A 15,603-nucleotide genomic window follows, 5' to 3' on the forward strand; every position below is an offset into this window, starting at 1 on the left:
GCCCTTGCTCTTTGTTTCTTTGTTTCTTTCTTTTTTTTCTTTTGCGGTACACTGGGCCTCTCACTGTTGTGGCCTCTCCCTTTGCGGAGCACAGGCTCCTGACATGCAGCCTCAGCGGCCATGGCTCACGGGCCCAGCCGCTCCGTGGCATGTGGGATCTTCCCGGACCAGGGCACGAACCTGTGTCCCCTGCATCAGCAGGCGGACTCTCAACCACTGCGCCACCAGGGACGCCCATTGCTCTTTGTTTCTTGATTGAGAAATTTATTCCAACTCTAAGGTTACACAGATACTCTCCTGTATTTCCTCTTGAAAGTTTTAAAGTTCTTAATCTATCCTATCCAAAAGAATTTTTTTTAATTTAATTTTATTTTTTTATACAACAGTTTCTTACCAGTTATCTATTTTACACATATTAGTGTATGTATGTCCATCCCAATCTCCCGGTTCATCCCACCACCCCACCCACCCTGCTTTCCCCACTTGGAGAATTATTGTTTGAATTAAGGAGAGATCTGATTTCATCCTTCTCCCACTGTAGCAAACTATAGCACCCCTTTTCCACCAATTTCTAGTGCCACATCTGTCTTGTGTTTCTGGTATGTATATTCTGTTCCATTTTTGTTTATCCTTTCATAAATATCACACCATCTTAATGACCATAGCTTTATATGTTTACTGTCTTATTTGTTAGACATGTTCCCCCAGCTTGTCAAAACTCTACTGCAATCCCTGTTGGTATTATTATTAAAAACTGCATTGAATGTATAGACATGTCTGGGGAGAACTGGCATCTTTACCATCAAGAACATGGTGTTTTCATTACTTAGATTTTTTTTTTAATGATTCGAAATATAGCTTAACATTTTTCTACACAATGGCCTTATACATTTAAAAAAATTTACTACTAAGTACTTTTCTTTGTTGCTATTGTAAAATAGTTTTTTTAATTAAAATGTTTGTTTATTGCTTGTATATACAAATGAAATTGACCTTTGGATTACTTTGTGTTCATTCTTATGCATTTCATTTTGAAAAAAATGTATCTGGGGACCTTACTGCAGTCTCCTTGGTACAAATTACTGCATCAAGTTTATATTAATTTTTTAATTTAATCAAAAATTTAGATTTTAATTCATTCACAATTATTAATTATTTATTGTTTTACCAATCACTATGAAAGAGTCACGCCCCCCCACCCAAAAGGAACGCTATTTGCACCTGTTAAAGGAAGCAGATTGGTGTTTCTGAATCGAGATTCAAAACAAAAACAAACATAAACAAAATGGGTATGTCTGTGTTCCACTTTCAGAAATCCTGATTCCATAGGTCCAGAGAGAACCAGAACTCTCATTCTTTTAAAGTCTCCATATGATTCTGCACATCTCTATTTGAAAAACACTGTGAGAGAAGTTGCTAAACAATAAAAAGAATAGTCAAAAGGATATTTATTTGGAAGGTTATCTCATTTAAAATTATGAGCATTCATTCATCATTTAATATACTAGTGTGGGACATATACACATACACACCACATGTATACACACGTGTGGGTGCACACACGCATCTAAAACCCCTATATATACATAAATTGAATTGCTTTGTGTTAAGTAATAGGTATGAATTTGAAGAGAGTGGACATTCCATTCACAGTTTGGATGAGATGTGTTGGGTTAGGACTCAGTATGTTTGTATTAAAACTTAGAATGTGAGCTCATGGATATAAAGAACAGAATTGGTGGTTGCCTGAAGTGGGGGTGGGGGTGGGGCGAAATGGGTGAAAAGGGGCAAAAGGTAGAAATTTCCAGTTATAAAATGGGGATGTAATGTACAGCATGGTGACTATAGTTAGGAATACTGTATTGTATATTTGAAAGTAGCTAGAGGAGTGGATCTTAAAAGTTCTCACCACCAGAAAAAAAAAGTTGTAATTGTTCATGGTGACAGATGTTAACTGAATTTTTGTGGTGATCATTTTGTGATATATACAAATATCAAATCATTACATTGTACACCTTAAACTAATTTTAATGTTATGTCAGTTATACTTGAATTTAACCAAAAACAACTTAGAACACAATTTTGTCTTTCCTAGTGGGAGTCATTCGATGTCCAGTTTGCAGCCAAGAATGTGCCGAGAGACACATCATAGATAATTTTTTTGTGAAGGACACTACTGAGGTTCCCAGCAGTACAGTAGAAAAGTCTAATCAGGTAAGTGTATTAAGTCTTGAATCTTTTGCCTCCTCTTAATGAAGCAGCCTGAAATGCTGGAGAACTTACCATGCATTTGGTAGGTTTGTCTCAAACATATCTTTTAATTAATTTCAGATGCCCCCTTCACCTTGCTTGGCTTTCTTTTTCCTTCCTTTTAACATATTTGCTGGATAAACTGGGTTGTTGGTCCAGTAGAGTTAACCTTATTGTGAATTCTGCTGACCTCTCCTTAAGTCATTTAACATGCTTCCCTGTCTCCTGTATTTTGTGTAAACTGGTGATAAAAATGTAGAGGCTGTTTCATAAGAATACTTCCATCCATATGTCTGTGTGTATTTCAAGCAGGAAGCTTATGATGTCTGGTTGTCTTTTTCCTGATGTTAATGGCGTTAATGAGCACTGCCAAAATTCCATATTTCATTAGGACTTTGAAAAATGGTGACATTTTCATTCTGTCATTCCTCTTTATTTCTCAACTGGAAGAGAAAAAAAAGCTTCCTTCTTCTATTCTTAGGTTATACAGGAAAGGTGGTTAAATGCTTGATTCTTTCCCTTTAGTTGCCAATTATTAGAGTAGTGACTTAGTTTCTTAGCATTCTTCAGAGGTGACTAATGAATGGTGTGTATGTGTGTTTATTGTTATGAACTCATGGATTTTTAACATAAAATGTGTTGTAGTTATCCTTATTGGTGCTCAATTTGTGCCATCTTGGCAGTGAGGATTCCCGAACCCTTCTGATACAATCGCAGTGTCACTGTTATCTCCCTTGCTTTCTGTTTTGACAAGATATTGTTCATTTTCTGTTCTACACCTGGAACCAGCAGGTGGTTGGTTCGCCTAGGAGCCTTGGTTCCTTTTAGTCTGAAATGGTATTTAGAGAGCACAATATGGATACTAGGGGTGCTCATCACCATTGAGTTGGTCATTTTTCTAGGACTTTCAGGAGAATGATTTAACAGATACTTTCTATTTTAAAAAGAGAGGAAGGGAAAATATAACAAGTATATATTGACATTTTGAAGTTGAATCTAGCATTGTAGATGTTCACAGAAAACTCAAGCAAATAGGAAGCCAACTAAGATGATCAAGTCCCTTTTTCCTCTGGCATTGCAGTCTTCCTCCAGCACCACCTATTGCTAGAATCTAATGTGGAGCCAGCTCATTAAGCATAATTGAGCCTTGCAGAGTAAGAGTATAGAAGAATAGAATTGGTACTGAAAATGGAGATTATAGCATTATCTCTGTCAAAACAAAACAAGAAGACAATAATTACTATATGTATGTACTGGAGATATTCAGTCAAATCATCATGTTTTAAAGTTACTTGAAATAAGTAATTCTTCTCTGTATGGTTAAGCCACCCACTTGATAGGCAGGTGCATTAGTTTCATTTTGCTTTTGTTTAGGGTTTTGTTTAGGGCTTTAGTTTTTTTTTTAATTTGAAATTTGTTTAACTACATATAGAACATTCATATACTGGTTCCAAAATAAAATCTATGAAACAGAGTATATTCAGAGAACTCAAACTTCTATCTCCATCTCACCTACCCCTCTACCTTATTTTTTCTCTACCTTATGGCTAACCATTTAATTTCTTTTATGTTTTATCCTTACACTTTTAATATTATTTTATAATCTAAGTGATTTTATGTTATTTTTAAGATTTAAGCAAATAAGTCATCCCATCCCATCCTCATCTTTCCTAGATAAGCAGTGGTATGATATGCTTTAACACTTTGCTTTTTTACTTTTACTTTTTATACTAGAGGTCCTTCCTTAACATTATGTATAGAAATCCCATAGTCCTTTTGCCGCATAATGTGGAGATTAAGTTTTAGGTGACATACTTATAGAGGTGATAGTTGAAGCCGAGGGAGTAGGTGAGACCAATCCCTAGACCTAACAAAAATCTACAGAATCAGAGGAGAAAGAGTAGTGGTGGGATCCAGAGAGGCAATCTGGGAGATAAGAGAATCTGGAAGGGTTAAGGAATCCAGATGACTTCTAGGAAGTAAGAGTCAGTGGCATCAAAAGATGTTAGACAGGTAGAAGACAAGAACTGAGAAAGGGCAGGTTTTGGTTTATGGAAATATTATCCAGGTATTTGGAATTTGGCTAATGTAAACCACTGACTGAGGGGAAAAATTTTTTTCCCATCCACAAATGATATCATGAGGACTGCTTATGTGTTGTGTAACCTTAATACCTGTTCTCAGAGAATAGTGCCACCATCTACACAGTTATATAAGCTGGAAAAAAAGGTGCTATCTCTTCTTCATTTCATAGCCAGTGCGTCCTCCAAACCAGTCAGTTTTACTTCCCAAATCTCCTTCATTCATCTCCACTTCTACCACTGCAAAGGGCTCCTACCTATCTCTGTGCAGAAGCACTTGCCATTTTTCTAATCTCTTCTCTACATTGCAGGGACAGTGATTTTAAAAATGCACATCTGGCCATGTCACTTACTTACTTAAAAGCTTTTAGGAGACTTCTGAGACAAAGACCAAAATTGTCACATGATCCTTCTTGATCTGGCCCCTGCCTTGCCACCAGCTCCTTCTGTTGCCAGTTTTCCCCTTGATCTCTCCACTTGAGTCCTACTGGCTTTCTGTCACTTCTTTGAACCTGCCATGTTCTTGCTGGAGGCTTTGGTACATGCTGTTCTCTCTGCCTAGAAAGCTTTCATCAGTAATTGATGACTCAACTTTCTTATCTTGGTGCAAATATGATCTCTTTAGAGAAAGCTTTGCCTGGGAAATCTCTCCTCTCATTTTCCCCAACCATTCAACCCCACTAAAAACAGATTACTTTCCCCCATCATATGTTCTTCTAGCTTCTCATACTTTTTCCTTTATGGCACTTCTCAATTTGTAGTTATGTATTAGTATTATTGTTTCAGTAATGTTTGACTTCCTCACAACCACTCAGTAAAATTCATCTTTACAACCACTCAGTAAAATTTATGTTATTACCCTTATTTTAAAGATGAGCATTCTAAGTAACCTGTCCAAGACTACTTACCCAGTAAGTAGGGGAACTGGGATTTGAACCTACATTTCATCTAGGAGACTGGATGTCATAAGGGCAAGGATTGTGTTTGCTTTTTCTGATGGTTATATCCTCAGCAGTTAGCATAGTGCCTAGAATATTTGATATATTGAACTAAGGGCAATGTCCTTATATTTCCATTTCATATGTTTATAATTTAAAACATAGTGTCAGTTTAAATTTATGAACACTGTTAAGAAGATAACTGATAGAGTCAAGTATAGTTGGTATATCATTTATGTATGATTAGTCATGTGACCACCTTTTCTTTATTCTCAAAAATTGACGTGACGTTTCTTTTATTAGGTATGTACAAGCTGTGAGGACAATGCAGAAGCTAATGGGTTTTGTGTAGAGTGTGTTGAATGGCTCTGCAAGACATGCATCAGAGCTCATCAAAGGGTGAAATTCACAAAAGACCACACTGTGAGACAGAAAGAGGAAGTATCTCCAGGTAATAAATTAATTTTTAAATTTCATTTTTTCTCTGTCCCTCCCAAGTCATTCTTTCTTTCCCATGCTAACTTGTTTTTTTTTTTCTTGCGGTACGCGGGCCTCTCACTATTTTGGCCTCTCCCGTTGCGGAGCACAGGCTCCGGACGCTCAGGCTCAGCTGCCATGGCTCACGGGCCCAGCCACTCTGCGGCATGTGGGATCTTCCCGGACCGGGGCACGAACCCATGTCCCCTGCATCAGCAGGCGGACTCTCAACCACTGCGCCACCAGGGAAGCCCTACTAACTTGTTTTGATACACTCATAAGCATTAAATATACTCTTGTCTTTTACTACAAGGAAGTCTGTATTATGGCTGAATTTGAATACTTGTCAATGTTGGTCAGTATGAATAGATACAGAATTCTGCTTTATACTCACAACCCTCCTTCTCCTATAAATGCCTTAATTTGGTATGAATGTACAACATGTGAAAAAGTTGCCTTTAACACTTATTTTCGGGGCTTCCCTGGTGGCACAGTGGTTGAGAGTCTGCCTGCTGATGCAGGGGACGCAGGTTCGTGCCCCGGTCTGGGAAGATCCCACATGCCGCGGAGCGGCTAGGCCCGTGAGCCATGGCCGCTGAGGGTGCACGTCTGGAGCCTGTGCTCCGCAAAGGGAGAGGCCACAACAGTGGGAGGCCAGCGTACTGCAAAAAAAACACAAAAACTTATTTTCTATATACACTATTGATACTATGTATAAAATAGGCAACCAACGAGAACATACTGTATAGCACAGGGAACTCTACTTAATGTACTATAGTGACCTAAATGGGAAGGAAATCCAAACAAGAGGGGATATATGTATACATGACACATTTTGCTGTACAGTAGAAACGAACACAACATTGTAAAGCAACTATATTCCAATAAAAATTAAAAAATTTTTAAAAACTTACATTCTCTCTTGTCTCTTATTTTTAAGATGATAAGGGGTGGGCTTAAAAAAGTTTTACAACTCTTTTCTCTCTGATATTCTTATAGTAAACCTGTTTCATGATATTTGTTGTACAGATAACCAAAGAAGTTTTGCTTTTTATGTATTTAATTGTGGTTTCTGGGTTCTTATTGTGTTGCTTATGCTTATAATGTAAAGTTCACTAATAACATTTTTTTTTTACAGTAAAATATGTGTAACTTAAAATCTGACATTCTAACCATTTTTAAGTGTACAAATCATTGGCACTAATTGTATTCAAAGTATTAGGCAACCATCACCACCATTTCCAAAACTTTTTTAGCCCTTCCAAAAGAAACTGTACCCAATACATAATAATTGCCCATTCCCCTCTCCTCACCATTCCCTGCTGACCTCTAATCTACTATCTGTCTCAATGAATTTGCTTATTCTAGATATTTCATACAAGTGGAGTCATAGGGTATTTGTCCCTCAATGTCTGGCTTATTTCACTTACCACAGTAGTGTTTTCAGGTTTTATCCATGTTGTAATATTTATCAGCATTTTGTTGATTTTTATGGCTCATTAGTATATTTCTGTTTAAAAATTAATCCACTGCTTTTTATTTATTGAGTCAACCAGTGTTTGTATGCCTGTTCTATATTCCAGGAACTTTGCTAGATTAAAGAGATGAAAAAGTGAATAAGATAGGTACTTCCTACCCTCCAGGAGTTATTAGTATGATGAAGACTGTGGACAAATTAGCAATCATAGTTTAGCCTCATAAGTTCTGTAGGAGCACATGAAAGGAGTATCAAATTCAGATTTGGGGATTTACATTGAAGGCCACATCTGGGGCTTCAAGGATGAATGGAAGTTCATCACATAAATGAGAAGGGTGGGGAAAACTGAAGCACATGCACAAATTTCCAGAGGGGGAACATTGAGTGTAGCTGGAGAGTAAGATGCAAGAAGAGGAGAAGTAAGAGATGAGGCTAGGAGTCTTGAGACACAGGAAAAGGGGGATATAATTTCTGAGAACACTGATGAAGAAGAGACACAAAAGAGAAAAGGCCAGGTATATACTCAGGTAAATTTAATAGATTAGTTCTAGAAAGACTTCTGTTTTCTGTAAAGTCAGCCATCTATTGAAAAAGAGAGCAGAGGAAATAGGACTGAAAGGTAAGAAATATGGAAGATATTTGAAATAACTCCAGTTGAAAGAGAGCTCTAGCTTTGGAAATAGGATTGCTTGGTAGCATCAAGGTTACATTTGGTATAGTCCTTAAAACTTCCTCTATCAGTCCTCGGCAGTCTGATATAGTTATAGAGAAGAATTGAACTATTTAGGGTTGGGGTTTAGCCGGACCAACATTCTAGAAGTTCCACAGGATAAGAGATGCGGATATAGGCATGTGTTGACATGAAGAATTTGGGGATTTTAACTGTATAAAGAAAGTGAAGTTGACAGTGTCAGTTGATAGGGCGAAATAAATGGTTAGGGACTAGAAATATCAGTGAGGTACAGTGAGAGTAGTTTAACTAAGAATTGGGAAGTTAGAAAGTAGAAGTTATTAGAGTGGGATATTTGAATTTATGATTATAGAAATGGAATAGTAATGGACAATAAATCTAGGGTGGGACCATGGTGTGTATGAAATGGAATAAGTAGCTAAAATGAAGTACAAGTCTCTAGAGATGAAAAAGTCTGAGAGGCTTGTCTTTATGTGGTACTCTCTGTGGACTTCCAAATCATCCAGGATGATGATGAGACTAAGGGCTAGGAGGATGACTATGAGTCAGGATTGAAATTCTTCATAAATAAAGGAAGTCTATAAAGGGATGACATGATGTCATAATTATCTAAATCAGAAGCTCTATAAATAATTATTCCTGAAGAGCAGGTACAAACCAGGATGTCCCAAGCCAACTAAGGATGTATGGTCACCCATCATCTACTGTGATGCCCAGATGATATGAACCTCAAGGAGAAGGGTGCAGGGAGCTATGACAATAGTAATGTTGAACCATTTTTGCTTTGCTGGAATTAATTCCATTTGGTCTTGATGTGTTGTGCTTTTAGTATTCTTTTAATACATTGCTAATTTTCTCTATCTGGTTGTTTTCCTTTTTTTGTTCAGAATTTTATATATTTTTCCCTTTTTGATATGACTAAATAGTAGTTTACCTTTTTGTTTTTATCCCTAAATTTATCTAATTACCCTCAATATATTTTTTAGTTCATTAATTTTATTTTCAATTCCTCTCAGCTTACCTTGGTATTGTTTAATCAGTCATTGTATTTATTTGTATTCTAATTTTTCTATTTAACATTGTAGCATAAGCATTGCCCAGTTTTATCTCCACTCTAGATAACTATTAAGAAGTTATGTGGATAACTACAGTGTAATAGTGTAAACTTTATGATTATCTCTGTGTTAATGGGTATCCTCTGTTAGGAATTTTGCAAAAGTGGAGAAATAATTTTTCCACCACCTCTTTTATACATTTTTATTAGATTTTTCTGTTTTGCATTAAAAAAAAAAACTCCCACATTTGGAATACAAAACATTCCAGTTGGTTCCGTTTGCTTAACTGGGCTATTAAGATTTTTTAATTTCATAAAACATCTTTTTAGCTACACACTTCCTTTTTCTCCTGAATTAATTTTAATTTTTACACTGAAAAGTGGAAAGCTCATTTATCTTTTCCTCCAGAAATGCAAAAAATACTTAATATTTTATTATCTGTAAAACCTGCTGGTAATGGTGGTGTCAGTGAAACTGTAGCTCCTTTATATCTCAATGGACTTTAATTTAAATGAACAATCTAATAATTATTTACTATTCAGTTATGTTAATTTTCTTCTTTTGCCTCCCATTGTCTCTACAGAGGCAGTTGGTGTGACCAGTCAGCGACCAGTGTTTTGTCCTTTTCATAAGAAGGAACAGCTGAAACTTTACTGTGAAACATGTGACAAACTGACATGTCGGGACTGCCAGTTATTAGAACATAAAGAGCACAGGTACCTGCATCTTTCCTACATACATAGATTTATAATACAGCTTTATTAGGACTAGACGACTGCTGGCACCCCAGCCAAATGGCCGTCTGCAAATAATGTTTTGTTTGGCCATCAGTATGTTGGCCTAGTTCAAGATTTTTCAACTTTGGTGCTGCTGCCTTTGTTGTGGGGGCTATCTGGTACATTGTATGGTGTTTAACTGCACCTTTGACCTCCGTTTACTAGATTCCAGTAGGATTCTCCCAGTTGTGACAATCAAAAAATGTCTCTAGACGTTGCCAAGTGCCCTAGGCAGCAAAATCACCCTAGCTGAGAACCACTGGCTGACGCGCTTTTTTAAACTATATGGAATTAGTTGCCAGCGTTGTAAATAAGATTTTACGTTTTAAAAAAACATTTAGATCTCTGGCTTTGGTTTTGTTTTTTGTTTTCTGGGTTTTTTTGTTTTGTTTTTTAAGAAAATTGAATCTGTTTTAGCCCTAGGTCCCATATATTCAATACTTCCATGTCAGTATTTGACTGGAATTGACTTTAGTCGTCTTTAGGATGGGCATGCTCTTCTAATTCATCATAGTTCCTACCAAAGCTTACTTTTAAACCTGTCCTCCATAGGCATTTGAATTAGCAACAACTGAATTAAACAGTAAGATTCTGATAAGCTGATACAGATATAATTGGTTGAAAAAGGTCTTCCAATAATGGCAGACTAGGTAGTTTGGACCAGCCATACCAGTGAGGGTAACTAGAAAACATGGACAAAATACAGAAATCATTGATAAGATATTTTTAGAGCTTGATAATAAAGAATTATTGGACCAGGATTGGGTTGGAGTGGGGACAGAGAATGGTACAGGCTTTTTTCCCCTTGGAAGCATTTGCCTAGAGGTTGAGGGGTGCTTTTAATATGCTCACAGGGCTGAAAGACAGGGATTGGAGTTCAGGGTCACAGGGGTTAAAGGCTTCTTCTTGCCTTGAGTTGGGGTTCTGAAAGTCTACTCTATTATGGTAAAGATGAATGAGCTAGTAAATATTACAGTTCCTCACTGGAACTAAAGTGCAGAATCAGATCTTCTCAGTACCCAAAGTTGGATTAAATTGAAATCTTATTGCTTGTGCCCCAAGGTACCTGTTAGAATAAAATGTAAATCCTCCCTGGAGGAAGAAAACATCATCCTAGACCTCAGATTTATTTAATAATGAGTTTTACAAAATGGTTCAGCACACAATTAGAAATAACCAAATATGCTAGGAGATAAGACAATGTGAACAATGTCTAGAACTTACATTACAGTAACTGAAATTAACTCAATAGAGGGTTTAAGAGCAGATCTGACATGCCAGGAAATGAGAATTAATGAACTGGGAGAAAATTAAGAAAACATCAAAATGAAGCATAATAAACAGGAAGATGGAAAATGGAAGAGGGATCGAGAAGATGTAACACAAGGTGTAATTGAGGTCCAAGAAAGAGAGAGAAGAATGGGAAGGAAGCAACATTTGAGGGCAGAATATAATGGCTTAGAACTTTGTAATACTGAAGAAAGACATCTAGCCCATATTCAAGAAGCCCCATAACTCCCCAGCAGGATCATTAAAAAATAAAGTAATATTTTTGAAGTGCAAAAAGAAAATACTATAACACTAAAATTCTATACCCAGTGAACATATTCTTCAGAAGTGAAGGTTTATAAGAAAGATGTTTTCAGACAAAATAAACTGGGAGAAGTTATCCCCAGTAAACACTCACAAAAGCATACATTAGGCAGAAGAAAAACGGTAGGTGATGCATGATGGAAAGAACGGCTGAAATGATAAGTATGAGTAAATCTAAATAAATGTTGACTTACACAGTAATGTCTTGGTGTGTCATGTGTGTGTTAAATATCACACAGATATGTTAGGAGGATATGGAGTTCATGTTCTAAGGTTCATGCATTGCTTAGGAAGAAGGTACTAAACTACAACTTATTCTTAGATGATAAGATCTGCATTTCTTAATGCATAGAGTAGTCACTAAACGAATAGTAAAAGTCAATATGATTATCAAGATAACAGAGGGAGGAAGTAGAAAAATTAACAATTAGTCTAAACACAGGCCAAAAAAGAGAATAGGAACAAAGAACAAATGGGATTTAATAAGACTTGATAAGTTGGTATATCTCTAAATATATTTGTAATTATAATAAACGTGAATGGATAAAATGTTCCAAATTAAAAGATTCTAGGCTGGATAAGAAAGCAAATAGAGAATCTGCTACTTGCTTTTTGTGAGAGAAACATCTAAAACCTAAGTATATAAAAAGAATGATGAGAAAAGCTATGCCATACAAACACTAATCAAAGGTAAGCTGGTATATCAAAGTACATTATTTGAGATAAAGAGAGAAACTTTATAACAATAAAAGGCTCTTTTTGTCTAAAAGATATAATAGTTCTAAATTTATATTCCTCATAGCCTTACAAAATATAAAGAAAAAAGGCAGAGACAAATCCACATAGTGGGAAATTTAACATATTTCTCTCAGTAATTGGCAAAACAAGCAGACTAAAACTCAGTAAGGATATTTCAGTAAGAGTCAAAAAACACAATTAGCAAATGACCTCATGGACATTAAGGACACTGCACCCAATGATAAACATTATTTCCAAACATAAAAAAGGAAAAAATCAATTAACCATATGCCAGGGCAGTTTTATATTTGAGAAGATCGAAATCATATAAATTCTTGTGTAAACTCAATGCAGTCAATCTAGAAAATAATAATAAATGAGAAAAATCTCCATATATTTGAAAATGAAGAAATGTAATTCATATCAAAACACAATGATGTATGATCCTGGACTGTATCCTGGACTAGAGAGGGGAAATGATATAGAGGACATTATTGAGACAAATCACATAATTGGAGAATGGTCTGTAGATTAGATGAAAGTATTATCTCAATGTCAGTTTTCCTGTATTTAGTAATTTTACTGGGGTTACGTAATAGAATGTCCTTGTTTTTAGGAAATGCATACTAATTATTAAGGAGTTAAAGGACTTTGCTGAGGAAATATTTGAAAATCTTTGTAAAGGTATATGTGAGATCTCTGTGCTATTGCAAATCTAACTTTGAAATTATTTCAAAGATAAGCAGGTAAAAATAAATTTAAAGCATCAAAGAAGAAATTCCAATGAATATTAGAAAATATTTTTATCTGAATGATAGTGAAAATACAATCCTTGACGTATCCTGCTAAAGCCATGATTAGAGGAAAATACAGATCGCTAATGCATATATTAGATATTAAGGATAAAAAGTAAATGTCCTAAACATTTATCTCAAGTTAGAAAAAGCAGCAAATTAAACCCAAAGTAAGTAGCAAAAAGGATGCAATAAATACAATGCAGAATCAAAGCCAAAAATTGGATCTTTCAAAAGATTAACAAGTCTCTTTATGAATGATTAAGAAGAAAACAGACTCAAAAAACCAATGCCAGGAGTGAAAAGGGGGGGGCATCACCACATTTTCTACAGGCATTTAAAAATATAAAAAGGTTTTTTGTCAATAGATTTGAAAATTTTTACATGAAGTGGGATAATTCTTAGAAAATACACTTACCAAAACTAGCACAATATAAAATAGAGAATCAGAACAGTCCTTTATTTTAGTGTAAATCCCACAAAGAAAACTACAGACCCAAATGATTTCACTGATGAATCTACAAAATAGGTAAGGTTAAAATAATGCTTTTCCTATACAGTCTTGTCCATAGAACAGTAAAGAATGAATTCTCTCCAACTTGTTTTATGAGAAATCAAAATCGAAAATTACAAACCAGTCTTACCCATGAAATGAACTTAAAATTTCTAAGAAATACATTAGGAAACCAAGTCCAGGAGCATTGTGATTTTTGGATAATAGAATCACAACTAAGTTAGCCTTATTATAGGAATACAAAGTTCATTTTACCTTTGAAAATCATTAATGTAATTCGTCCTGTTAAAAGACTAAAGGAAAAATTATATGACCATCTCCACAGAGGCAGAAGAAACAGTCAAGAAAAAATGTATATCCATGATATACAATCATAGCAAACTAGGAATAAAAGAAAATTTCTCAAACCTGATAAAGATTATCTATGAAAAGAGCTAGAAAACATCATAATGGAATATTATAAATTTTTTGTATTGAGTTTAGGATAAACCTAAATAAAGACGACCAGTTTGATCATTTCATTTAATAATTACATTGTATTAGGGTCCCAAAGAGTGTATAACAAAAAAAAGTTTACTAAGATAAAAAAACTTGCACCTAAGAAAGAATTTTAAATGTCAGTATTTACAAACGATATGATTATGTACAAAAGAAATCTAATAGAAATATTATTAACTGTGTGTTCCCCCTTCTTTCTAACTCTGGCAACCCTACTTATAATACTTACTGATTTAATTACACTCACACTTTTAAATCACATTATGTGAAATAATGTATTTTGTGCATTTTATGAAAAACTTTTAATAAAACTCTTTTTATGTATCTTACACATCATCTGTTTCTCTAGAGCTCCTTTAGAGTCATCTTACCTAGTTTGTCAGAGGTTGTTATCTTAACTTTCAAGTCAATTTTTTTTTAATTTAGGTATTTTATGATATTGTTGCTTGAAGCTTTGTCACACGCAAGGCATAACATCAGGAGTTTTACCCCCATCGCCTCACTTCCCCCCATTTATTAAAAGCATGCAATATTTGTTATTTGTGACCTGTAGCACAATGAATATTGAAAAGTATATTTAAACCTGTTATTTAAAAGTGATCTTCAAAATATTTGTTTACAAAGCATCAAACTTTCATAATTATGAAATTGCAAAATAGTTAATAAATCTACATAGATACTTATCTATGATTACTTTTTGCCGGGTCCACCAAGGGAGCCTGTTAAGCTTGTAAAACTGAATGATTGAATGTGTTTTTCTCAGATTTTAAAAATTATTTAAAGAGTGTCCATGGACTTACCTGGTGGCGCAGTGGTTAAGAATCCGCCTACCAGTGCAGGGGACATGGGTTCGAGCCCTGGTACGGGAAGATCCCACATGCTGCGGAGCAAATAAGCCTGTGCGCCACAACTGTTGAGCCTGCACGCCATAAGTACCAAAGCCCACACGCCTAGATGCAACAAGAGAAGCCACAATGAGAAGCCCGCACACCGCAACGAAGAGTGGCCCCCCGCTCGCCACAACTAGAGAAAGCCCGCACACAGCAATGAAGACCCAACACAGCCAAAAATAAATAAATAAATAAATTTATTTTAAAAATAGAAATTAAAAAAATAGAGTGTCCATGATTAATATCTGTAAAGACTCCTTCCTTTTTAAGAGAGAATTTGTGGTGGGGGGGGACCTGCCTTCTGTGGATATATTTGGTATTTTAAAAAGATTATTATTTATATCCTTTATACTCATAAATAGTTTCCTATTAGTTATTTGTTTGCTTTGGGGCTTTTCCTCATTTTAGACAGACATTTGTGTGAAATAAGTTGCTTATTATTTTTTCAGATATCAATTTATAGAAGAAGCTTTTCAGAATCAGAAAGTGATCATAGATACACTAATCACCAAACTGATGGAAAAAACAAAATACATAAAATTCACAGGAAATCAGATCCAAAACAGGTAAATTTATATTTATGGTATTACTTAAATCATCTATATATAATGTGTTAAGTATATTAACTTTAAGAACAGACATTTTACTTAACTCATGGTGAAGTACATCCAAGTAAGCTGTCGGATGGGTCTAATAACACATAGTTGATAAGACTTTTCCAGAAACTTTGGATTTCTGGGAAGTTTGGAAAGTATTCTTTTCAGCCATGAAATTTCAAAACTATTATGGTAATAAGCTACATTTAGTAACAGCTCATTTATCAGGTAAGTA

The 15,603-nt window shown here is 35.2% G+C and overlaps 1 protein-coding gene across 3 annotated transcripts in view; it reads left to right on the forward strand.

Moving 5' to 3' along the window:
* Window positions 1–15,603, forward strand: part of TRIM24 (tripartite motif containing 24) — a 91,504-nt gene that overhangs the window by 36,553 nt on the left and 39,348 nt on the right. For all 3 annotated transcript variants that reach the window (XM_067747136.1, XM_067747138.1, XM_067747137.1), the window contains exons 2-5: window positions 2,096–2,214; window positions 5,573–5,720; window positions 9,553–9,685; window positions 15,222–15,338. In XM_067747136.1, the coding sequence (XP_067603237.1) occupies window positions 2,096–2,214; window positions 5,573–5,720; window positions 9,553–9,685; window positions 15,222–15,338 (517 nt within the window). The remainder of the gene's footprint in view (window positions 1–2,095; window positions 2,215–5,572; window positions 5,721–9,552; window positions 9,686–15,221; window positions 15,339–15,603) is intronic.

Source organism: Pseudorca crassidens, chromosome 8 (assembly GCF_039906515.1).
Source record: "Pseudorca crassidens isolate mPseCra1 chromosome 8, mPseCra1.hap1, whole genome shotgun sequence".
Lineage (NCBI taxonomy): Eukaryota > Metazoa > Chordata > Mammalia > Artiodactyla > Delphinidae > Pseudorca > Pseudorca crassidens.